The following is a 25,738-nucleotide window of genomic DNA, read 5'->3' as shown; positions in this document are numbered from 1 at the left end:
GAGCCTGATGCTGGGAAAGATGGAGGGCAATAGAAGAATGGGAGGACAGAGAAGGAGGTGGCTGGATGGAGTCACTGAAGCAGTAGGTGTGAGCTTAAAGGGACTCCAGAAGATGGTAGAGGACAGGAAGGCCTGGAGAAACATTGTCCATGGGGTCGCGATGGGTTGGACACGACCTCGCAACTAACAACAATAAGTTTAATGAAGAGAAGGATGAGGGGTGACATGATACCAATGTTCCAAAAGGCCAAATTCTTGTTGTGCAATCTTACAGACAGTCCTCAACTTACAACATTTCATTTAGCGACCGTTCCAAGGTTACAACAGCACTGAACAAAAAGTGACTTATGACCATTTTTCAGTTGCAACCTTTGCAGCATCCCCATGGTCATGTGATGTGGTCATGGGGGTGAACAGGCTTAGACTCAACCCTGACAAGACCGAGTGGCTCTGGGTCTTGCCTCCCAAAGGTCAACTTGATGGTCCATCATTAGTCCTGGGGGGGGGGGGTAAATTTACCTCCCTCAGTGCAGGCACGCAACTTGGGTGTCCTTCTGGACTCACAGCTAAATTTGGAACAACATCTATCGGCTGTGGCCAGGGGGACCTTTGCCCAGGTTCGCCTGGTGCACCAGTTGCGGCCTTATTTGGACCGGGAGGCTTTACTCACGGTCACTCATGCCCTTGTCACCTCAAGACTGGATTACTGTAACGCGCTCTACATGGGGCTACCCTTGAAGAGCGTTCGGAGGCTGCAGTTGGTTCAGAATGCAGCCACGAGAGCGATTGTGGGCGCGCCAAGGTACGCCCACGTGTCACCTATCCTCCGCGAGCTGCACTGGCTTCCTGTGGGTCTCGGGACGCAATTCAAGGTGTTGGTTATCACCTTTAAAGCCCTTCATGGCATAGGACCAGGTTACTTACAGGACCGCATACTGCCGCACAGTTCCCAGAGACCGGTGAGGTCCCACAGATTGGGCCTCCTTCAGGTCCCGTCAGCCAGACAATGTCGGCTGGCGGGCCCTCAGGGAAGGGCCTTTTCTGTGGTGGCTCCGACCTGGTGGAATCAACTTCCCCCCGAGATTCGAACTACTCCCACCCTGCCGGCCTTTAAGAAAGCCATTAAAACTCTCCTGTTCCAGCAAGCCTGGGGCTGATGTCCCCGGGGGGGGGGGCGGGATATGATCGGACACGCTGTATGAATGTATTTTATTGTTTTATTGTCATATTATTGTTTTAAATTTTGTACGCTGCCCTGAGTCCCTTGGGATTGGGCGGCATATAAATTTTAGAAATAAATAAATAAATGTGATCAAAATTCAGATGCTGCTGGGCAACTAGTTTGTACTTATAACTACTGCTGTGTCCCAAGGTCATGTGATCCCCTTTTGCGACCTTCTTGAGAAGCAAAGTCCGTGGGGAAGGCCAGACCCACTTACCAACCGGGTTACTAACTTAACAACTGCAGTGATTCATCTAACAACTGTGGCAAGAAATGTCGTAAAATGGGGCAAAATTCACTTAGCAAATGTTTCGCATAATGACAGAAATTTTGGGCTCAATTGAAGTCGTAAATCGAGGACTACCTGTACATAATTAGGGACCTTTCCATTCAGAAGCCTGGCAGATTGACTGATACAACATCACCTGACGATTTGAAATCTCCAGATGGTTAAGAAGAAATTTCACAGATATCAGACAGTGCTCGACTTACGACCACAATTGAGCCCAAAATTTTAGTTGCTAAGCAAGGCAGTTTTTGAGTGAGTTTTCCGCCATTTGATGACCTTTTTGCCACAGTTGTTAAGCCAATCTGGCTTCCCCCACTGACTTTTTGCTTGTCAAAAACCAGTTGGGAAGGTTACAAATGGCGATCACACGATACTGGGATGCTGTGACCATTGTAAGTACATGCCAGTTGCCAAATTTTCATGATGCAACCGTGGGGGACCCTACAATGTCTGAAAACTGCTCATAAGTCAATGTTTTCAGGGCCATTGTAACTTTGAATGATCACTAAATGGACGGTTGTAAAGTGACGGGCTCCTGTATGGCTATTTGGGAAATCCGTGAAGTCCTTATAACATAGGCTTACCATGGACCATGCCCAACTTGTTCTTCGCTGAGTTCAGCTGGTTCAGAAGTTGCTCCTTCTTGGCCTCGGCGCCAGCCAATTTGTTTTTGGCTGCTTCCAATGCTCCCTTGACTTGGGATTAAAATAAAAAAAAAGTACATGGTTATTGAAATTCAAACCAAGATTTCATGAAGTAACATTTCCAGTGGCAACGTTAAAAATATGCCCTCGGGCTATGAATGTTGAGGTCATGCACTAAGAACTTCCAGAACTGTGTTCTGCAACCCTTATTAAGTTGAACTACTATTACTGCTTTGCCTGCCTCATGGATAGACAGTTGCAGCTTAAGTCCAAGAACAACACAAAAAGAAAGCTTACAAACATCCTCTTTTACCAATTCCAGATGATCTGGAATTAAAATGAAAGAGAAAATTGAAGTGTTTATAGAACTGTCTTCAACTGTGTTGTTGTTCTTGTAACCTTTTACCTTGTACCAGAAGGCAAGACAAGAAACAGTGGGTGAAAACTAATCAAGGAGAGAAGCAATCCAGAACCAAGGAGAAATTTCCAAAACGTGAGAACAATTCACCAGTGGAACGGCTCACCTCCAGAAGTTGTGGGTGCTCCACATCATTGGAGGCTTTTAAGAAGAGACTGGAAAGCCACATGTCCGGAATGGTACTATAGGGCCTCCTGCTTGAGCAGGGGATTGGACTAGAACAAGGCTTTTCAACCTTTGTGCCACTTTCAGGATATGACAACATCCGAATACCACCAGTTGCCTAGCAAGGTGTCAAAAACTTGATGACCCCCCCAAAAAGGAAAAAAGTGATAAAGTACAGGTAGTCCTTGACTTACAACAGTTCGCTTAGTGACTGTTTGAAGTTACAATGGCACTGGAAAAAGTGCTCCCCAAGCCACAGCTGAGCATAATACCTGCCTGCCCACCTGGCAGTGCTCTTCCTCCTGTCCGAGATTTCCACTGTTGTGAGAATTTCTGTTGAGGATTGGCAGTGGGGGTTGGGTGGGGGGGTGTTTGGTTTTTATTTTCCCTGTCTGTTGGGTGGTTGCAGCAGGTTTTGGTCACTTCACATGACCCTGGGACACTGTGACCGTCATAAATATGAATCAGTTGCCAAGCATCTGAATGCAAATCACAAGACCCTGGAGATGCTGCAACATTCCAGCTGATTGGCGCTTCTTCTGGACGCAGCAGAAGCACCAGGATCAGTGCTGCTTTCCAACTGATTGTTGGTGCTTCTTCTGGGCTCGGCAGAAGCGCCAGGATCAGCGCCGAGCTCCAGTTGGAGCCTGGAACTAATCCTGGGGCTTCCGCTGAGCCCTGACAGCCCTGCAGCTCCAGCCATCTCTCGCTCAGACTTCTGCGGTGCTGCCACCAGTTCAGCTCATTTCCCTCCCATTACCACTTTTCTAGGATGGTCGCCTACCACCTGCTAGGTGCCAATGTACCACAGGTGGTACCCGTACCACTGGTTGAAAAGACTTGGACTAGAAGACCTTCAAGGTCTCTTCCAACTCTATTATTCTGACTTTTGGCTTTATATCCTGTTGTTTTGTTTTTTTTCTATAAACAATGCCAAATACTTAAGTAACCGAAATACACACAAAATGACTTATATTCTCTTCCTTACACAGAACAAACACACACTCCATGGCTCAGTTGTTTGACTGGACCAGTTCTGGGCAGGCGGTAATCAGACGGAAGCAAAACCTCCATTAATCCATTAAGGACAACAAAGAGCCGTTAAGACCACCAAGACATCGGATGACAGTGCCATGTGTGATATGCAGCATGGCAAACGATGCTAAGAGGAGGGATCAAGGGGAGAAGTCGGGTCTAATGGACCAGACTGGATGGAGAAGGCGCTGCTGGGCTTCTTGCTCACCTCCGCTGAGCTTCCTTTGCTCTTCTTTCGCAGCTTCTTCTAAAGCACGGCTGCCTTTCTTCATCTCCTTTGCTTTGTCTCCAAGGTTGTGCTTGAGGACATTCTGCAAATAAATCAGAGAACTGGTCCCAACACACCTGCCAAGAAACTCACACAGAACATTCTGAACCTACACCTTATGCAAGATGTCTATGGAGAGTCTCAGTCATCCAGGTCATAGTTATCCCAAAGATGCTTTTTTTCACGAGGCAACTGGACTTCCTTGTTTTTCTTTGAAGACGTTTCGCTTCTCACCCAAGAACCATTCAGTCAGAGCTGAAGAAGCTTCTTGCATGAGAAGCGAAATGTCTTCAAAGAAAAACAAGAAAGTCCAGTTGCCTCGTGGAAAAAAAAGCATCTTTGGGATCTTATGCAAGAATACTAGCCTCCATCAGTTGTCTTTTCTTGGTGCACACTCTTCTCTCTCTAGCCTCTATTCCAGTGATAGAAAACCTTTTAGAGACCAAGTGCCCAAACTGCAACCCAAAACCCATTTATGCATCATCGGGTGCCGGGTGGGTGTGACCCATTGGCTGGGTGTGGCCAAATGGGTGGGTGTGGCTCATTGGGTGGGTGGCAGACTGGGTGGGACTAAAAAGCTCAACCAATCAATTCCAACTTTGCAAGATCTTTTTTTCCCGGGAGAAGTTGAAATTGATTCATTGAACTTTTTTTTTTTTTGCACACGGCAAAAAAAGGCCTAAAGCGAAAAGGTTTTATAAAACCCAGCTGAAGGCCTAGGACTGGGGCGACGGCGCGCGTGCCTACAGATTCGCCATCACTGATCTATTCCATGACTGCCTAGAATGCAGGTGTTCCTCGAGCCCAAAATTTCTGTTGTTAAACAAGACCGTTATTAAGGGAATTTTGCCCCCAACTGATGACCTTCTATGACCTGAGTGATAATGAGCTTGTGGGCAAAGGATCTCCTAGCCACCACCTCCACCTGCTCAAATAGAAGCCATTTCAAAACCAGAAGGTCTGATCCTTCACCAAAGTGACGCTGGGGCTCACACAGAATTTGTAGCTACAGAAATCATGGGCGCTCCATCACTGGAGATTTTTAAGAAAAGGCTAGACCAGGGGTAGGCAACCTTGGCTCTTTTATGACTTGTGGACTTCAACTCCCAGAATTCCTGAGTCAGCCATGCTGGCTCAGGAATTCTGGGAATTGAAGTCCACGAGTCATAAAAGAACCAAGGTTGCCTACCCCTGGGCTAGACACTCATTTGTCTAAGATGGTATAGGTTCGCCTGCCTGAGCACGGGGCTGGACTAGAAGACTTTCAAGGTCTCTTCCTATTCTATTCTGTTCTGTTCTGTTCTAATTATTTCATTCCATTATATTGTCCTCTAAGGAGAAAGCAGTGCTCCATGAAAATCTCAGCTGTCTCACTAAAACAACAAAATTATTACACTGGACAAGAGAGAGAGGTTGACTGCTGGGTCTTGGCAGGTGAGCTGGCTATAGCCCTCTTTCAAATAGAGATTGCAAGACAAACATTCCTACCTTCAAAGCTTCATCAGAAGCATGGAGAGCTTTGCTGGCTGCCTCTTCTGCATTCTTCACCGCCTCAATGATGCTGGCATAGGCGTTGGAAGCATTGATGGCCCTTTGAATAAAGCCATCCTGGTTTGTGCCATGGATAATGCTGTTTTGGAGAACAAAACAAACAACCTGTTTTTATCAGAAGCGCCAACTGGATTTCTGCTGCCAACAGAAGGACTGAATTTTCAGTGGTGTTAATTAGTTTTATTTCCCCAAAATTTCAGTAGAGGTGGTCCTTGACTTACAATTGTTCATTTAGTAACTATTCAAAGTTACAACGACATTGAAAAAGTGATGTATGACCAGTTTTCACACTTCACAACCACTGCAGCATCCCCAGGGTCACATGATGAAAATTCAGATGCTTGGCAACCGATTCATATTTATCACGGTTGCAGCATCCCAAGGTCACGGGATGTCCAGATGTCTTCCGACAATCAAAATAATTGAATGAAGCTTTATTCATTAAAGGACTGGGTGACTTGCTTAGCAAATGCAGTGGTCTGCTTAACAACTGTGGCAAGAAAGGCCACAAAATGGGGCAAAATTCACTTGACAAATATCTTGCTAAACAACAGAAATTTGGGGCTTAGCTGTGATTGTAAATCAAGGACTATTTGTAGAGGGTAGCTTGCAGAAGAGCTGGTCAGTTTACAGAGGCCAGAAATCCAGTTTCAAAGATGGGTCTTTCCTAGGTTCCATCACCAATGATCTCTTCTCACCTCCATGCCTTTGAAGGACATAACCTGTGGGCTGTGGCCTACTAGTGGGCAGTGAGGGGTTTGCAACTGGATGGTGGAAATAGCTGGTGACTGCGTGCACAACCACTTGCGCAAGTAGCGGGTGAGTACACACACTCTATTTAAATGAGTGGCAGGCAGCAGAGCTGTGCACACAGGCACTTACTAACCACTCATGCAGAACCATCCCCTCCCGCCTCCGCTGGTCCGCAAAGCTAGAAACGTTGGGGAACTCTGGGCTAACCAACCAGGAAAGATTGGAAAGACCTGAAACATCTCTTCCTTGCATTTAGAGTAATACTATTAGAAGGAAGAAAACCACTCTATCAAAAGACAGGAATCCAGTAGTTTTGAAATAGGTCAGATTATGACTTTAGCAAGAGCGGTAAAATACAGTAGTTTCAAAAGGAAAACCTAGTAATTGGTGAAGTATTAGAACTCGCTCAACTCTTTGGGTGATTTGTGTCCATGTGTGATGGAATGTAGTCTGGATTCCCAAGAGGGAGGGGCTGCATTTTGGGAAGACAACACTGCTCAGACAGTTTGTATAAGAGAAAGAAGGTGAAGACAGCTCCTCCTTAACAGTTCCCAGTGCAAATGCTTTATGGGTCTGGTAGTTTGCTTTAGTTTGGCAAGATTCTGTCTATATTTATTTATTTATAAAATTTATTGGCTGCCCATCTCATACCCAATGACTCTGAGAGGCTTACAGCATCAAACATTAAAGAAGAAAAGATATTAAAATCAACAGTTATGGCACACAGCGGATAAAATCATTCACAATTACTATTGGTGAGGAACAATAAAGAAATCTACTTGGAAAAATCGCATTGTCTTTTTCTTGATTTTTGAAGCCTGACAGTGTGTGTGTGTGTGTGTGTGTGTGTGTGTGTGTGTGTGTGTGTGTATTCATGTTAAATCTCTAATGTTGATAAACAGCCTGAAATTAGATTATGTCTTCTAAACTTACTAACATAATAATTAAAAAAAGCATTTCATGGTGTGCAACCCTTCCATCTAGTACAAAATAAAGCCAACTAACTCTCTTTTCAGTCAAGAATAAAAAGAAGCTCTTAAAATTAAAAAAATAAATTCTACTGTTAAGATAAAATATTCATTTTTAATATTGGAAAGCATCTTTTTTTGTTCAGTGTTCAGGTTGCTTTGAAAGGACTGCAATGCCAGAAAAAGAATCCAATCACACATGGAGCAATACTGAGATTTCTAATATTGCCAAGAGGGACACATTTCCAAGCCAAGACCACAGCTGGCTCTGGATACAGGGCAAGCATGAAGCTGATGACCTGATAAATCACAATTGCTAGAAAATTCTTCTAATGACCAGTGAGATGAAAAATTGGAAGCACATTCTGCACTGAGAAGAATTCCAGAATGGCACAGATTCAGAAAAGCCATCATTTTCCTGATATCAAACATTGGTTTTTCTTTTCAAAATTGCTTTGAAAAATACCTGCTTTTCTTTCCTTTCAGTGTCACCTTTTTAAAAAGCAAGAACTGGTTTACTGTACAGTGAGAACTGATTATATATCCTACTGCAATCTATCATTTTCTCTTCTCCTTGAACACAAAAATCATTTTCCCCCCTCATTTCATATTTGTGTTCAATACACTTATCTGAAACTTGGCTGTTTTGAAAAAAAAAAAAAGGTACGATAATGTCGTGTTGAAATGCAGAATGACAATGAAGATAGTCCTTGAGTTACGACCACAACTTAGCACAAAATTTCTGTTGCTAAGTGAGACAGTTGTTAATTGAGTTTTGACCCATTTCCTGACCTTTCTTGCCTTCGGTTGTTAAGTGAACCACTGCAGTAGTTAATAGCCATGGTTATAAAATGGCTTCCCAACTGAAGGTTGCAAAAGCTGATTGGAAGAGCCTGGGACATTGCGACCGTCATAAATATGAGTCAGTTGCCAAGCGTCTGAATTTTGATCATGTGACCATGGAGATGCTGCAACGGTCTCAAGAGTGAAAAACAGTTATAAGTCATCTTTTTTCAGTGCCGTTGTAACTTTGATCGGTCACTAAATGAACTGTTGTAAGTCGAGGACTACCTAAAATCTAGAACAGGGGTAGGCAACCTTGGCTCTTTTATGACTTGTGGACTTCAACTCCCAGAATTCCTGAGCCAGCTTGGAAACCTCTCCTTTTCCCCTCAGCGCGGCTGGCTCAGGAATTCTGGGAGTTGAAGTCCACCAGTCATAAAAGAGCCAAGGTTGCCTATCCCTGTTCTAGAAAAGTGTTTCTCAACCGTGACAATTTTAAGGCACGTGGATTTCAACTCCCAGAATTCCACAGCCAGCATTGCTGGCTGTGGAATTCTGGGAGTTGAAGTCCACGTACCTTAAAATTGTCAAGGTTGAGAAACACTGTTCTAGAAGGAAGTACTTTTACATCTGAGGATAGACATAAATCCCCAAAAAGACCCAGCAGGAGCTCCTCTGTAACAGACAAAGAAGAAAACGATAAATGAAGCAACGTAGTCATTCCATACTTTGCAGGCAGATCGGAAAAGCTCAGGAGAAGCTGCAGCCACTTGAAACCCATGAATACACTAAGGCCGAAGCTTAGTGCACACTTGAAACCCATGAATACACTAAGGCCGAAGCTTGTCCACCCCAAGGATAAAACACCCAGACACAAACTGAGCAACGTGGTATATATGCAGTACAATGCAGTGAGCCATGTGCCAATCTGTACATTGGGGAAACGAAACAACCACTTTATAAACACATGGCACAACACAGGAGAACAAACCCATCAGGACAAGAGTCAGCAGTCCATCTGCATTTAAAAGACAAAGGCCACTCTTTGGAAGAGAGCAAAGTCCACATTCTGGACAGAGAGGACCGCTGGTTTGACAGAGGGGTCAAAGAGGCCATCTAGGTCAAAACTGAGCAGCCCTCTCTCAACAGAGGGGGAGGGATACGACATCATCTACCTCCCATCTACAACACAGTCCTTTCAGCAGTTCCAAACAGACTCCACACCCATTTGCACTACTCAGGGGACCCTGAGGACAGAGGTAAATCTCCAAATGGCCTCAACGACTCTCTAAAAGAATGCAAGTGGCCAGCTGTCTGCAAGGGGTACAAATCCTTCCATTCCCCACCATTCAGTCAGAGCCGAAGAGGTTTCTTGGATGAGAAGTGAAACGTTTTCAAAGAAAAAGAAGAAAGTCCAGTTGCCTCCTGAAAAAGCATCTTTGGGCTGAGGATAGAAGCTTCACTGCATTTCAACAGCTGGTCAGGAAATGAGACACCATTAAATGGGAAGCGATTGTTACCTGGAGAGATTCCGTGCCAATTCATCTAGTAGATTTGCATGCTGCTCTGCCAACTCCACCTTCTGGATCTTGTTGCTAGCCAAAGTGTACTCTTTCACCTTTTCAGACAGAGGATATCTGGCTCCATCTAGCTGGGCCAGTAACTTCTCAGATTCCTGAAATACAAAGGAAGCATCGGTCACCATTCAGAAGACCGGCTTTGCCATTCTTTCTCCTTCTGGATGAAGGGTCCTCTCCGAAGAATCGGAGGTATGAAGAATATCCAAACACCTGACGCCGGCTACAATAACCATCTGAGCCAGTTTTTCCCAACCTTAGTAAGATATGTGGACTTCAACTCCCAGCATTCCCCAGCCAGCCATGCTGCCTGAGGAATGCTGGGAGTTGAAGTCCATACATCTTAAAGTTATCAAGGCAGAGAAACACTTCTCTGTCCCAAGCAGCATTCTGAAACATTACCTCAAGATCAAAAAAGCAACATACTTCCTCTTCCTCAATAACCTTGCAGGCTTTTTCCCTGTGTAGTATTCACGAAACAATTATAGGTAGTGCTCGACTTACGACCATAGTTGAGCCCAAAACTTATGCCGTTAAGTGAGACATGTATTCAGTGAGTTTTGCCCCCGTTTACAGCCTTTCTAACCCCAGCTGTTAAGTAAATCGTTGCGGTTGTTAAGTTAGTAACACAAAGGTTAAATGAATCTGGCTTCCCTAACTTTTCAAAGAACTTCGAGGCATTGTTTACCTTACAAAATCTTTATTTGAGTAGCATAATATCGGCACTGACACAAGGGAAGCCAAAAACTGAGCACATCATATCAAAGCACAATTCCTTCCTTCAGTTAACAGTCATAAATCACATTCTCCAATTAGTTTGAAATGCGGGCTTCCCCTCCAGCTCTCCAGCCCACCAATTCTTTATCATCTCTTATTTCAATAACCTTGGTTCTCACACTAGGTTCAGTATTATTATGTCTAGCTAGACTCTCATGCACATTCCCGCCCCCAGCATCATCTAACTCTAAAAGCAAAAAGAAGAAAATGGTTGCATCTCCATTTGTTGTCAATGCAAAAACATCCGATGTTAGCAGCATTGACAGAACTATTGTTAAGAAGACGACTACCTATATTGTGCAGATCACACATCCTTTTGTTAGTTCTCACATCCCCACCTCCTAGGTTCCTAGAGCCACGTTTCTCATTTCTCTTCCCCAGAGAAGCCTATTGCTTACATCACTTACCTCTTTCGCCTTTATAATTGTCTGCAGATGTTCAGAGATCTTCCCCAAGGAGTCTTTAGCCATTCTCAAAGTAGCCTGGATTGTGCCATATTGTTTCTCCATTTCCTTGCTCTTTAGCTGTTGGACATGAGAGAACATTAAATACTAATGCATAACCAGCAACGTCTGATCATAAAAGTCCAGTACGCTCTGCTCATCGTCCATTTATACACCCCATGTTTCTGTTTGTTACAATATGTGTTTTCGTTGTTTTAGTTCTTTTTCCTCTTTTTTTTTAATTCTCTGTATTTACTTGCAGAATAATTCCCCTATTTTTCTGCTACAGATAGTCCTCGACTTACAACCTTATGATAAGCAAAGTCAATGGGGGAAGCCAGATTCACTTAACAACCGTGTTACTAACTGAACCACTGCAGTGATTCACCTAACAACTGTGACGAGAAACAACTGTGTTGTTTAGCAACATAAATTTTGGGTTCAATTGTCCAAATGGTGATCACGTGACTATGGGGATGCTGGAACGGTCGTAAGTCTGCAAAACAATCGTAAGTCACTTTTCCCAGTGCTGTTGTAATTTGAAATGTCACTAAACAAATGTTTGTAAGTCAAGGACTACCTGTATCCCAAAATACCCTGGGGCATACCGTGTTTCCTCAAAATAAGATCTAACCGGAAAATAAGCCCTAGCATGATTTTTTCAGGACGCTCGTAATATAAGCTCCACCCCCAAAATAAGCCCCCGTTAAGATCGTCAGCCAGACGGACGCATTTAGTACCATATTTCCCCGAATATAAGCTCTAACTGGGAAATAAGCCCTAATGCATCTTATTTTCGGGGAAATACGGCAGTAACTCATTCTGCAGCCTAAAGTTTCAGTTTCTACCTTTGTTTCCTCTAAGTGATTATGATTCAGGCTGTTGAGGTCCTCTGTCTGTCGAGTTTTATTTACTGCTTCATTCAGGGCATCTCGTAGGTCCATCAAATCTGAACTGTACTGATCCAGCTGGTCAATGATCTGATTGACCAGTTGTTGATTGGCCTCCAACTTGCTGAAGAGCTCAATCCTCACGCGATTCAGCACTGAGAGGAAGAAAGCTTTATAGGGTTAGTGATGGACATCAAAGAGTTCCATGATGGTGAGGTAACAGTGCCTCAATTCCAAACTTGGCGACTTTAAGATTCGTGGACTTCAACTCCCAGAATTCCACAGCCAGCCATGTCTTAAAGTTGCCATGTTTGGAGACCTCTGCAAAAGAGAGAAAAGGAAGACAAGTTGTGAACAACTTTATCATTGATATAGGGCAGGGGTAGGCAACCTTGGCTCGAGTCATGAAAGAGCCAAGGTTGCCTATCCCTGATATAGGGTGATACTATGGCTGTACTTTCTTTACAAATATTTTGGAAGAAATGGTTTAGAGTCCTTTGGATTAAGAAATCTGCATGTTACAATTAATGTGATTTTTAAAACTGTCACACTGGCTTTTTAGGTAGAAGCCCCAAAATATCGAACTGCATTAAACAATCGCAGTCAGATGCCACACTTAATGACTTGTGTCAGATGGGAAGCCTTTCTTCTTGTAGTAATTTTCAGAACATGCACACTCTATGAATTCTTCCTTTCTCATTTTTAGAGATAATTCTTTTTGGCTCCAACCATGATGGTCATGCCCAAAGCATCTAAAAAAAACCAAAAAATGTCATAAAATATAAATACAGGCACTAGAATAACACTGATCAAAACTAATTTTAAAAGATGGGTCTTAGTATTTCTTTTTAGCCAAGAGAGTAAGGTTTAAAGTAAGCCGTGGTTAGAATGCGGTATTGCTAAACTATATGAAGAACAGTTGCAGGAATTGGTATGTTTAGTTTAATGAAAAGAAGGACTAGTAGGGGGGACATGATAGCCATGTTCCAATATCTCAGGGGCTGCCACAAAGAAGAGGGAGTCAAGCTATTCTCCAAAACACTTGAAGGCAGAAGAAGAAGCAATGGCTGACAAATAATCAAGAAGAGAAGCAACCTAGAACTAAGAAGAAATTTCCTGAGTGTGCGAACAATTAATCAGTGGAACACTTGCCTTGAGAAGGAAAACAGAAGCATAATCTTTTAGGAAATATATTTAACTTGGTTTAGAACTTAAATAAAATACAAAACTGCAAGATATCTTGAATTTAAGAATCTAGTCTGCCTTCACTGAAGCCTCATCTCTCAAATATCAATAAACCAGATTTCAGAATATCTTAAGAAACAACATGTAAATCCTTGGAAAGGACTCCCTCACTCAACCCATTTGCTTTCTCTGTCATACTCACAATTCTGTGCTTCATCGCGCTCCTCCACAGCAATGGCGCTCTGGAAGCTAAAATCCATAGCTTTCATGTGCCTCAGCATAGCATCAACCTCAGCTATTTTCTGACGAAACTCTTCTGCAGAGGTAGAACTAGCATTGGCTGTGGTAAAAGTGTTCATCAGATGTATGAGATCTATATGAAAAGCCACAACAATTGAGGTGCATGATTTTTGGAAAGACTCATGTGCATATAAAAACTCTCAACTTGATTCCCCTTTAAAACAAAGCCAATTCTCTCAGGATTCAAAAATATTGTCAGATTCAGTATTCAGAACCAGCACTGTTTATAGCAAACTAATACCGCTCTGAGTCTCTTCCCATGGAGGTTTTTGATATCATTTTATTTCTTTATGCAAACCATTATTCCACTACATTCTTCCTTTTTTTTTACATTTACTAGGATGTGCAACCGTGCTAGTATCAGGCCTACACTTGTATCTGTTCAAAAGTTATATAGGTACTCCTCAACTGAGCCTAAAGTTTATGATGCTAAGTGAGAAATTTGTTAAGTGAGTTTTACCCCATTTTACGACTTTGCTGGCCGCAATTGTGAAGTGAACCACTGCAGTTCAGTTAGTAACACGGTCGTTAAAGTGAATCTGGCTTCCCCATTGACTTCGCTTGTCAGAAGGTCACAAAAGGGGATCACTGGCCACTGCAATCATCATAAATATGATGCCAAGCATCCAATTTTTGATCACATGACCCCAGGGATGCTGCAATGGTCATAAGTGTGAAAAATGGTCACAAGCTACTGTAACTAAATGAACTGTTGTAAGTCAAGGACTACCTGTACACATCCCAAGCTAAGAAATATACCTCTATGTTTCCAATACACATTCAAGCTTACAAACATTTTTTATCTTTCAGCGGTTGCTACCAAAATGCCTTCCAAATATATAACTAAGGGAAATAATTTCAGTATGAAAGAACCCCTGGACTGTGACCATCTTCTGCTTTCTGTTTTTCAATGATTTACATGTACTCCTTGACTTACGACCGCAACTCAGCTCAAAATTTCTGTTGCTAAGCGAGACAGTTGTTAAGGGAGTTTTGCTCCATTTCATGACCTTTCTTGCCGCAGTTGTTAAGTGAATCACCACGGTTGTTAAATTAGTAACACGGTTGTTAAGTGAATCTGGCTTCCCCATTGACTTCGCTTGTCAGAAGGTCGCAAAAGGGGATCACATGACACTGCAACCGTCATAAAGTGAGTCAGTTGTTAAGCATCCAAATGTAAATCATATGACCACAAGGATGCTATAATGGTCATAAGTGTGAAAAATTGTCACTTTTTTCAGTGCCGTTGTAACTCTGAACGGTCACTAAATAAATGGTTGGTAAGTCAAAGACTAAGCTGTATGTTGGGATGAGGTGATCCTTTGCTAAAGAATCGACATCATCTTGGTTCTGTCGCTGGGACTATCTGTTCACTAACAGTTGCTTATGAAAAAAACATGTCTTACATAGATACATTCGGCATAAATTCTACCCAAATCTTGCACAGTACACACTTGAAATTTAAGCATCACTTTGGGTTATTTGCTGTTTTTTAACATGGGAATTGGGCCCTTCCACAAGTAGCATTTTTTCAAAGCTGGAAAATATAAAGGGTTATAGAATTCTGCCTTACCATTAATGTTATTTTGAATTTTAGTGACATTCCGAAAAAGGATCTCTGCTAGCTGAAAGATCTCCTGGGTAACATCCATCAGACTGTTTGCTTTTCTGTGGGTCATTGTTGCCTAAAAACAACATTGTCGGTTTAGATCACATGGAAAGTTACAGGGGCAGGCTAACAATTTGCAAGAATTGGGGAATTTGCTTAAAGAAAGTCATGAGTTCAATTTAATTTCCTTTAAATATTAATTTAAGATCACATTGTTGTCGCAGATACACAGATATAATAAAGTAATATTTTAAAAAGCGATTTGGGTCATGCTGATGGCCCACGTAATAGCCTTTAGATTCCTGGTGCAATCTGAAGAAATGTGGCTAGAACGTTAAGCCACCAAAGCTGTCTGAACATGCCATGTTCTCTTCACTCAGTTCTTTGGGTATAATAACTTCTCTCTTGCCTAATATGAGCAGCAGTTTTGACAATGAGATGAATTAAAGGAGACGGAGGGTCCATCAACTAGGAGACTATGAGTTCTATTCCTGCCTTAGGCATGAAAGTTGTCTGGGTGACCTTGGGCCAGACTCTCTCAGCCCAACCCGTCTGAAAGGGTTGCTGTTGTGGGGAAAATAGGAGGAAATTTTGCAACAGTGGCAAATATCTGTAGCTCCGAGTATAGGATGAGGGTGACAGTCCATTCTCTGAGCTCGTGGGTTGGTTTCAGAACGTTTCATTACCAGGCTGGGTAACATCTTCAGTGGAGTTTAGGAGGGATGTCAATGATCTGTTTATAAGAGCTTCAGGTGTGGGTGTGTCAAGTGATTGATCAGGTGGGAGTCACCAGTGAGGGTCTTGTGATGGGGAGGCTACATCTGGTTAGGGTCCTTGGGAGGTGAACTGCTGGTGGGAGGGAGGGGGGGCTTGCGTGGGCTGGTTGAGGGTCAGTGCTATCCCTGGTTGACTGTGCAGTTGATTTGGATCCTGAGGGGTTCGTAGGCTGGTTGTAGGTCAATGTATCTGTGGATGGAATTGCTTGTGGAGTGCCAGGCTTCGATGAACTCACGAGCGAGGCGGGTGGTAGCGTGGCCGATGATTTTTGTGGTGCTCCAGTCAAACTGGTGCTGTTTGGTGTCGGTGTGGGTGGAGATTAAGGATTAAGAAGGATGTATTTCATATGTTCACCACCTTGAGTTAACTTATAAAAGTAATAAAGGTGGGATAAAAATCTATCAAATAAATGAATAAATAAGAATTTCTCTCTCCAGAAAAAGAGAAGTGCAGGCATGCAAGATCTTGCAATTCATTGCTTGACAATGCTTAAATAATCAGCTTTATCTTCCCCCTATCATAAAGAGCCGAGGTGGCGCAGCAGTTAGAGTGCAGTACTGCAGGCCACTTTAGCTGACTGTGTTCAGCAGGTCAGCAGTTCAAATCTCACCGGCTCAAGGTTGACTCAGCCTTCCATCCTTCCGAGGTAGGTAAAATGAGGACCCAGATTGTTGGGGGCAATGTAAAATATATATACATTGCTTACTGGTGTACACTGCTCAGAGAGTGCTTGCACTTAAAGCGGTATATAAGTCTCATAAATAAATAAATAAATTCAGGTGTAATTATATCTGGTGCATGAGGAAGGATATTTCTAGCTATTTTCACATGTAGGTTTTAAAGAGAAGCATTGACTTCTGAAAGATCTCTGTCAGAAGCAATGTTAAGCTTGTCCAGACAGTTACCAGATGACTTTACTAAAGCATCTTCTACATTCTGCCATTGTATCAGCTGTAATAGAGGCAGTCCCTGGCTTATGACCACAGCTGAGCCCAAAATTTCTGTTAGTAAGTGAGATAGTTGTTAAGTGAGTTTTGTTCCATTTTACGACCTTTCTTGCCACAGTTGTTAAGGCAGGGGTAGGCAACCTTGGCTCTTATATGACTCGTGGACTTCAACTCCAGAATTCCTGAGCCAGCCATGTTGAGGGGAAAGGGAGAGGTTTCCAAGCTGAGCCATGCTGGCTCAGGAATTCTGGGAGTTGAAGTCCACGAGTCATAAAAGAACCAAAGTTGCCTATCCCTGTGTTAAGGGAATCACTGCAGTTGTTAAGTTAATAACACGGTAAAATCAGTAGTGGAATTCAAATACCTGAAACAACCGGTTCTCTGCATGGATGCTGGCCGGGACCTCTAAGGCCTAGAATGGACTTCCGGAAGTGATATTCATGCACTTCCTATGGGCCATTCTAGGCCTGGGAGGCCTCCTCTAGGCCTCTGAGGCCTAGAACGGACTTCCGGAAGTGACATCAATGCAATTCTGGTGGGCCATTCTAGGCCTGGGAGACCACCTCCAGGCCTCCCAGGCCTAGAACAGACTTCCAGAAGCAGCGTGGGTTCAGCCGGTTCTCCGAACTCAACAGAATTTAGCTACCGGTTCTACTGAACCGGTGTGAACCGGCGCGAACCAGCTGAATCCTACCACTGGATAAAATGAATCTGGCTTCCCCACTGACTTTGCTTGTAAGAAGGTCGGCAAAAGGGGATCACATAACCTGGCGACACCGCAAGCATCATAAATATGAACCAAATATGCCAAACGTTTGAATTCTGATCCCGTGACCTTAGGGGTGCTGCAACAGTCATAAGTGTGAAAAATGATCGTAAGTCCCTTTTTCCGGTGCCATTGTAACTTCAAATGGTCACTAAATGAACTATTGTAAGTTGAGGACTACCTGTACAAATGTAGGAAAAAGAAAGGAAAAAATATGTTGCACCTTGTGCTGAAGTGCATTCAGATCCTGAACAAAATCCGCGTTCTCCTCTTCCAGTTCATCAGCATTTTGCCTCACTTTGTATATAAACCTTTGATAGTCGTGCACTTGGCTCTGTAAGGAAAAAAAGCAAGTGCAAAGTAAATCTAGAATTTTGTGGAGCAATTGGAAGAGGAATAATTAGCTGGAAAGCTCCACATACGGTAATGGTTTGCATAGAGCCGTTGATGCTGTGCAGGCGGGCCCAGGCAATTGAGCTGGTGTTGAGACTTTTCAGTTGATGTTCGAGGGCAGGGAAGTCGCTGTCAATCTTCTGGAGATCTTCTAACAGGAGCAGCACACAGCTATCACAAGCTGTTAATGAGAGAGGAAAATAAGCCATAGACCAGACATGTCAAACACAAGGCCCAGAGGCCAGATGCGGCCCGCGAAGTGGTTTCATGTGGCCCGCAAAGCCATCCTGGAAACAGTGAGGGAACGGCCCCCGCTGCCTTGGCCCTGGCCCAGGCCGGCTGGGAGCCAATGTACAATTTTGTGGTGGCTACCTATGCTGAAATGCATTCAGTCTTAGCTCCAAGCGAGGAACCAGCTCCTACCATGTCGGCCCTGCCCCCTGGGTGCATGCTGGGGAGGTGTCACCCTTTGTGAGGAATGAAGAAATGCACCATCCCTGGAAGTGGCCAGCAAATGGCCCTCGCCTACTTCACATATCCGGCTTGATGGGCTCCGGGGGAAGGGTTTTGGCAGGCAGCGGGGCGTTCTCACACGCCCACCCAATAGGCCACACCCATTCCATCCACGCCCACCCAGTAGGCCGCACCCACCCTAGCCACACCTATACCTGGCCCCCCAAGGGCAACCGCAATGCTGAATCGGCCCTCAATGAAATTGAGTTTGACAGCCCTGCCATAGACTGTCCCGAAGGTGCCTTTCCAAAAGGCAACTGAACTTTTTTGATTTTTTTTCCCTTGAACATGTTTTGCTTCTCATCCAAGGAGCTTCTTCAGTTCCAACTGACAGGTGGAGAATGGAAGGGTTTATATTCTTGAGAGAGCTAATGACCAACAAATAGGAAGCGCAGTTACAGGAGTTGGGTATGTCTAGTCTAATGAAAAGAAGGACTAGGGCAGACATGAGAGCAGTGTTCCAGTATTTGTGGGGTTTCTACGAAGATGAGGGGGGGTCAATCTATTTTCCAAAGCACCAAAAGGCAAAACAAGAAACAATGGATGGAAACTAACCAAGGAGAGAAGCAGTCTAGAACTAAGGAAAAGTTTCCTAAGGGGGAGAGCAATCCACCAATGGAATAGCTTGCCTTCAGATGTTGTGGATGCTTCATCACTGGAGGCTTTCAAAAAGAGACTGGACAACCATTTATCTGAAGCCCCTCAAATAGTGGGTCTCCTGCTGGAGCAGTAGGTTGGACTAGAAGACCTCCAAGGTCCCTTCCAACTCTATTATTCTGGTTCTATGTTCTACCTATCAGAGTGCTAATGACCGGATGACTGCAAAGAATATAAATCCTTCCCATCAGTTAGAACTGAACAAGCTTCTTGGATGAGAATCAAAATGTTTTCAAGGAAAAAAGAAAACCAATAAAGTCCAGTTGCCTTTTGGAAAAGCACCTTTGGGATAAGCCATAGGACAGCTGATGTCAATGGGATCAAGATGAAGCTACTGTAATTGTGGAGCGCTTGGTGTGCTCCGAGCTTGGTTGTTTTCTTGCAGACATTTCATGGATAATGAAATGACTGCAAGAAAGCAGCCAACCTCAGAGACCCTACAGTTCAACCCTGACCTAACAAATATTCTCTTCTATTGATAAACCAAAATTTCAGCAGTCCAAATTTTCAGGAAGGACTATGGAAGCAAGACTACATTATTACCACACCGAGCTAATCACTTATCTACATTGGCCTAATCATTCTGACAACCCTCATAAAATTTCTCGAACCCACTCAGCACCTGGACCCAAGTGAAAGCGTTACTAGATACATGAGTCATTCTCAGTTCGGCTAGCAGGACAGACAGGACTGAGATTCCTGCAATCGATGTTAGCCAATATGGAGAATTACAGAAAGACCCCAAAACAGACAATAGCTGGGACCAAGGCACTGAAGGAAAGAAGAAGCCTAACCTTCACATCTCATGTTGTCTGGACCATCCACCACCGGGATCTCATGTTTTTTTATACATGTGTCACATTGCTTCCCTGTCAGGCCGTTGGTACAGGTGCATTCACCTGTGCGAGGGTTGCAGGAACCTCCTTTACACTGGCATTCTGTTGAGAGAACATCGAAGAACAAAGATTTACAAGCAGGATTCCACCAGTGTGGAATTATCTCCATGCATCATCAGAGGTTCGATACCCACAACATGTGGATAGAAAAATTTTCCCTGCCTGGTGGAAAAACCATCTGAATTTGATTTGTTTTGTGCGATATGGACAACAATGAACTGAATTCCCACTAGTCATGATAGATCAGTGGTGGCGAACCTATGGCACGCGTGCCAGAGGCAGCACTCGGAGCCCTCTCTGTGGGCACACATGCCATTGCCCCAGCCTCACCTCCCCCCGCGACCCCCTCCTCTCCAGCAGCCCCCCTGGAGGAGAGTCACCCCCGAGCGTGGCCCATGCGGAGCAGCACAGCCAAGGACATGGCAGCCAGGCAGCGTGGATAAGACTCTGCCCTACACCCCATCGCGCACAGTTGATGCTATGGGGCGCAGGCAGAAGGCATGGCCATGTTGCTGCTGGGCTGCCTGGGCGATCTGGCGGGCCCTGGAGGCGGTGAGTGGCCCTGCGGGCAGGCAGGGCAGGGGACGGGGTGGGGGCGGAGTGGGGGCAGGGCAAGGGTGGAGTGGGGCCAGTTTTTGGGCACTCGGTCTCTAAAAGGTTCGCCATCACTGTTCTATTCTATTCTATTCTATTCTATTCTATTCTATTCTATTCTATTCTATTCTATTCTATTCTCTCACTAAGGTAAAACAGAGTACTTGCACCATAAAACATATTCTCTTGGAACTAGTAGGGAGGAACCGTCTTTATCCTCTTTCTCTCACACTTATTATCTAGACTGCAGTATTTCTTGCTCTTCTGGAATTCAATCCTACCCTGCTGGGAATCCAGACTACACATTCCCTACATTTTTGTATGGAAGTACCAGTATGAAAAGGCTTTGGTGTTTGGGCCATTGGACTAATAAATTAATCCTGCTGCCCTACCAGTAGTCTTCAACTTACAATTACAACTAAGCCCAAAATTTCAGTTGCTAGGTAAGAAAGCTGTTAAGTGAGCCAGGTCCCATTTTACGACCATTTGCCAGGGTTGTTAAGCGAATCACTACAATGGTTGTGTGAATCCCAAGATCGTTAAGTGAATCTGGTTTCTCCCACTGACTTGGTTTGTCAGAAGTTCTGTAAGAAGGTTGCAGATAACAATTCCAGGACCCCGGGATGCTGCAACCATCGTAAACGCATGCCACTGTTTGATTACGTGACGGCGGGGATGCTGCAACAATGTGACAACCGGTCCCAAGTCACTGTTTTCACCACCACTGCAACTTTAGAGGGTCACTAAACAAACAGTTGTATGTCGAGAACTATTTGTACTTGCAACAAACTGAGCTTGCTTGGCAATAATATTTGAGAAATGACTCTTCCGGGTGTTAGATAGCAATGAGCAGATACAGGGAACTGAGAACAAATGATTTAGCGACAAGACCAAGTATGCACTCTTTGTTTTAGACCTGGGGTGTGTGGAAATCTGAGCTTTTTTATTAGCAAGGCCTAAACATTACAAAAGGAACTCACTCAAGCAGCCATCTCCACTGAGACCCCAGTATCCAGGGGAACACTGCTGGCAACGAGAACCGCTGACGCCTGGACCGCAATCACACTGGCCATTCTGGGCATGGCAATTGGGGCTCACCGATCCAATGTCACAGTCGCACCTCTGGCAGCCCAAGCAGGTTTCGTAGCCAAAATACCCTTCCTAAAAAGGAAAAAAAAATGGTGTTTTTCCCCCCCGAATCCAGATTGTAATGCAGAGGTCCCCAACCTTTTGGGCACCAGGGACCGGTTCCGTGGAGAGAAGTTTTTCCGTGGACCGGAGGGGGCGTGGTTTTGTATGCTGCCTGCATCCCACGGATGGGGCTTTGCTTGTTTGTGCAGACCGGTTGCTGGCAGGCCGCAGCCCGGTACAGGTCCACGGACTGGGGGTTGGCGACCCCTGTTATAATAGACATAATAGTGGCTACATTTACAGAAGCTGCTCTGCACTCAGATAAAGGCAGTAAGTCATTCTGAAGAATCTCTCCAGGCAAATGGGATGAAGGGAAGAAAGACGATGTACAGAAAGACGATGTACATTATTAACACAGGATATCATGACCATCTCCATTCAGGACATTGAACTCTAGATCAGGGGTATCCAACCTTAGCAACTTTAAGGTCTGTAGACTTCAATTTCCAGAGTTCCCCAATGAAACATGCTGGCTCGGGAGCTCTGGGAGTTGAAGTCCACAGGTCTTAAAGTTGTCAAGGTTGGACTCTGTTGCTATAGATGCTTACTGCAAATTGTAGGACGCTTGAAGGAATAGGGTTAGTATGAGATGATGGTCCTGGGCCAGGTTAGGCTGTATCGAGGCACCCACTATGTTATTTCTTCCATATGAAAGCAGCCCAAGCACCATATCTGTAAGAGATTGAGGTGCTTCCAACTATTTGTCCAATTCCTCCTCTTTCTTCAAGGAAAAGACAGATTCAGGTTGGATAGAGAACTCACAATCTCCAGCAGCTCGCTGCTTAATTCTACACTCTCACTGCCTACAACTCTGTTGACATACACACTATTGTAAGGGAAGGCAGGATCTAGAATGAGAGTCCAGAGCAGGAACTCAAGCTAGATGAGAAGAAGCTGAGGTAGAGTCAGATATTACTGTTAGAACATAAAAGCTGGCTGGATGACTCTGGGCCAATCACCAGGAGACTGTGAGTTCTAGTCCCACCTTAAGCATGATTGCCAGTTGGATGACTCTGGGCCAATCACCAGGAGACTGTGAATTCTAGTTCCACTTTAAGCATGATTGCCAATTGGATGACTCTGGGCCAATCACCAGGAGACTGTGAGTTCTAGTCCCAATTTAGGCATGAATGCAGGCTGGGTGACTTTGGGCCACTCCCACCTCACAGGATTGTTGTGGGAAAAATAAGAGGATGGAGTATTCGATAAGTTTCCCACCCTGAGTTGTTTATAAAAAAATAATAAAGATGGGAAATACATAAAATAATAAAGAAACAACACTTCTAAGATGGAAACAGGAGTGCTGAAAACGGGTTGGAGTTGTTGGAAGTCTCTTTTATTTATTATTTATATTTCTTACTTCATAATCACCTGTCCCTCTCGGTCATACTTTTATCTGTTTTTTTAATCATGATAAAGAATGCCATTCCTTCCTCACACTCCTGTTACCTCATTTAATAAAGTGATCTTTTTGATTCAATTATTGGATAGGGTTTTTTTCCCCCTACTCAGTTGATTGAAGCCGTATTTCACCCCATTTAAGGGTGAAAATGTCTGCCATTCCGCGCCCACCCACCCACCAATCATTCTGGTTTGGCTGGGCAAGAGAGAAAACACAATTACAGGGGGACGCCTGGCGTATTTGATGTTTATTATATGCAAACACAGAAGCTGAAATCAACAGTGTGTATTAACAGAGCCTATCAGCAAAAGAATCACAACAAACCATGATGCCTGAAGGATTCACCTCACAGATGCGGCGCAGAGAATTTAAGAATCAGGGAGTAACGGTCTATTTTACCTGACAGCGATCACAGTGCTGACCTGTCACCCCAGGCTTACATCGACACTGGCCAGTTTTAGGATCACACGAGTCCGTCCCACAGGACAGACAGCTGCACTCTACAAGGAAAGAAAGACTTTAAAAAGATTTCATGGATTCTATTTCTAATGAACTACAAAAATTTGACCAATGTATTTACACCTTAGCTTCAGCAATACAGGTAAACCTCAACTTATCACCACAATTGAGCACAAAATTAGCTGTTCAGTGAGATTTGCCCATTTTATGACCTTTTTGCCACAGTTGTTAAGTGAAATACTGCAGTTGTTAAGCGAAACATGCGGTCATTAAGCGAATCTGGCTTCCTTCAATGACTTTTTGCTTGTTGGAAGCCAGCTGGGAAGATCACAAATGGTGACTCAGGACCCATGGAAGTGCAACAGTCATAAAATGCCTGCCAGTTGCCAAGTGTCCGAATTTTGATCACATGACCATAGGGATCCGGCATGGTCGTGTGAAAAATGGTCATAAGTCACTTTTTTCAGCACCATTGTAACTCGGAATGGTCACTAAATGAATGGTTGTTAAGTCGAGGTTTATACAGTGAAACTGATGCCAAGTTTTTTTTTTAATCTTTTTCAAGATGCTCTGCGAACTATTTTGAATAAAAAGGGCAAAAATATTTGGATATAAATGTAAGATAGACTGTAAAACTGTTGAGACCAGCGTTTCATTTTTTTTACCACATCATTGGGTGTGTGAATGCGCCCAAGAAAGAGACTGGTTTGTAGACCTACCGGTGCAGTTCTTTGCTACCACTGCATCGCCGTAAAATCCAGCAGCACAAATTTCACATCGGGGCCCTGCGGTGTTGTACATGCAGCCTGTGCAGACCCCGGTCAACGTATTACAATCGCTGAAGAGCATGTTGGGGTCAGCATTCCCACTGCAGTCACAGGGCTGGCAGGAGCTGCCAATCACGAGAGGGTTACCATAGTAACCTGGAGCACACCTTTGGTGGAAAGAAGAAGGTCTTACAGATGTGCAATGTAAAGGTCCTTCACTGGTGACCTGATCCCACCAGTGAAGAACGGAGCAGCCCCACCCTGCCTTACATGGGTCAGATCTTAAGCAAGCCAAGTTGGAACAGCTGAAATGCAAGTTACACGGTACCGTTCACACGAAAATCCGGCATATCCAGGCTTGCAAAGACACTGCGTGGTAGAGCCTTTGTAGATACATCCCGTGGCAAAGCTAAGATGAAAATGGAGGAAAGGAAGAGGAAAGAGCTATTAAAGTTTGCACCAAATAAAGCCACCTCATAATTACATCTGAGCCCCTTTGATCCTTATGGAATTAGCAAACTGGAGTAAATACCGGGGGACTTCAACTTACGACCACAATTGAGCCCAACATTTCTGTCGCTAAGTGAGACAGTTGCTAAATGAGTTTTGCTCCATTTTATGATCTTTCTTGCCACAGTTGTTAAGTGAATCACTGCAGTTGTTAAGTTAGTAACACAGTTGCCAAGTGAATCCAGCTTCCCCATTCACTTTGTCAGAAGGTCGCAAAAGGGGATCACATGATTGTGGGACACAGCAACCGTCATAAATATGTAGGTTGCCAAGCATCCAAATTTTGATCATGCGACAACGGGGATGCTGCAATGGTCAAAATTTTTTCATTTTTCCTCCCCAGGGCTGCTATAATTTCGATCAGTGACTAAACAAACTGTTATAATAGCAATAGCACAAGACTTATATACTGCTTCATAGTGCTTTACAGCCCCAATTGGTTTACAGAGACAGCACATTGTCCCCAATAATCTGGGTCCTCATTTTACTGACTTCGGAAGGACAGAAGGATGCGTTGACCTGGAGACGGTCTGAATTGAACTCCTGACAGTGAGCAGTGAGTTAGCCTGCAATACTGCATTCTAACTACTGCGCCACCACGGCTCCTATTATAAGTTGAGGACAACCTGTATGCTCTTCCATATGCAAATAAGAAGCTAACACACGAAGTTGCCAAAGAAACAAGAGGACTATATGCATGGAAGATACTCACTTGTTAGATGGAACTGAAAGAGGACAGGGACATCCTATGCATTGCAGGTTTCCCTCAAGTGAAGAGTTGCCCACAAAACCATCTTTACACCTTTCACAGTGATCGCCTTCTGTGTTGTGTTGGCAATTCTATATAGGAAAAAAAATAATTAAGCTAATTTCACATATTCAAACTATTCATGCTTTGTCAACACATCCTTCAACAGTAAATCTAACTGCATCTTCAGAAATTAAATAAGACTTCTTACCTGACCACAGACACGATTTTGCCTTTTATG

The 25,738-nt window shown here is 44.0% G+C and overlaps 1 protein-coding gene across 2 annotated transcripts in view; it reads right to left on the bottom strand.

Moving 5' to 3' along the window:
- Positions 1-25,738, bottom strand: part of LAMA5 (laminin subunit alpha 5) — a 328,307-nt gene that overhangs the window by 29,522 nt on the left and 273,047 nt on the right. For both annotated transcript variants that reach the window (XM_039346487.1, XM_039346486.1), the window contains exons 43-58: positions 25,462-25,589; positions 24,568-24,648; positions 24,192-24,406; positions 23,413-23,513; positions 21,401-21,581; positions 19,725-19,868; positions 17,790-17,941; positions 17,591-17,701; positions 14,842-14,953; positions 13,171-13,341; positions 11,742-11,938; positions 10,858-10,974; positions 9,617-9,771; positions 5,530-5,671; positions 3,982-4,084; positions 2,096-2,206 (exon numbers count right to left, since the gene is read on the bottom strand). In XM_039346487.1, coding sequence (XP_039202421.1) covers positions 2,096-2,206; positions 3,982-4,084; positions 5,530-5,671; positions 9,617-9,771; positions 10,858-10,974; positions 11,742-11,938; positions 13,171-13,341; positions 14,842-14,953; positions 17,591-17,701; positions 17,790-17,941; positions 19,725-19,868; positions 21,401-21,581; positions 23,413-23,513; positions 24,192-24,406; positions 24,568-24,648; positions 25,462-25,589 — 2,221 coding nt within the window. The remainder of the gene's footprint in view (positions 1-2,095; positions 2,207-3,981; positions 4,085-5,529; positions 5,672-9,616; positions 9,772-10,857; positions 10,975-11,741; positions 11,939-13,170; positions 13,342-14,841; positions 14,954-17,590; positions 17,702-17,789; positions 17,942-19,724; positions 19,869-21,400; positions 21,582-23,412; positions 23,514-24,191; positions 24,407-24,567; positions 24,649-25,461; positions 25,590-25,738) is intronic.

Source organism: Crotalus tigris, unplaced genomic scaffold, assembly GCF_016545835.1.
Source record: "Crotalus tigris isolate CLP2741 ecotype Arizona unplaced genomic scaffold, ASM1654583v1 scf7180000017999.2816498, whole genome shotgun sequence".
Lineage (NCBI taxonomy): Eukaryota > Metazoa > Chordata > Lepidosauria > Squamata > Viperidae > Crotalus > Crotalus tigris.
Note: the sequence above shows the minus strand (reverse complement) of the source record. Positions and strands in the feature narration are given on the sequence as shown.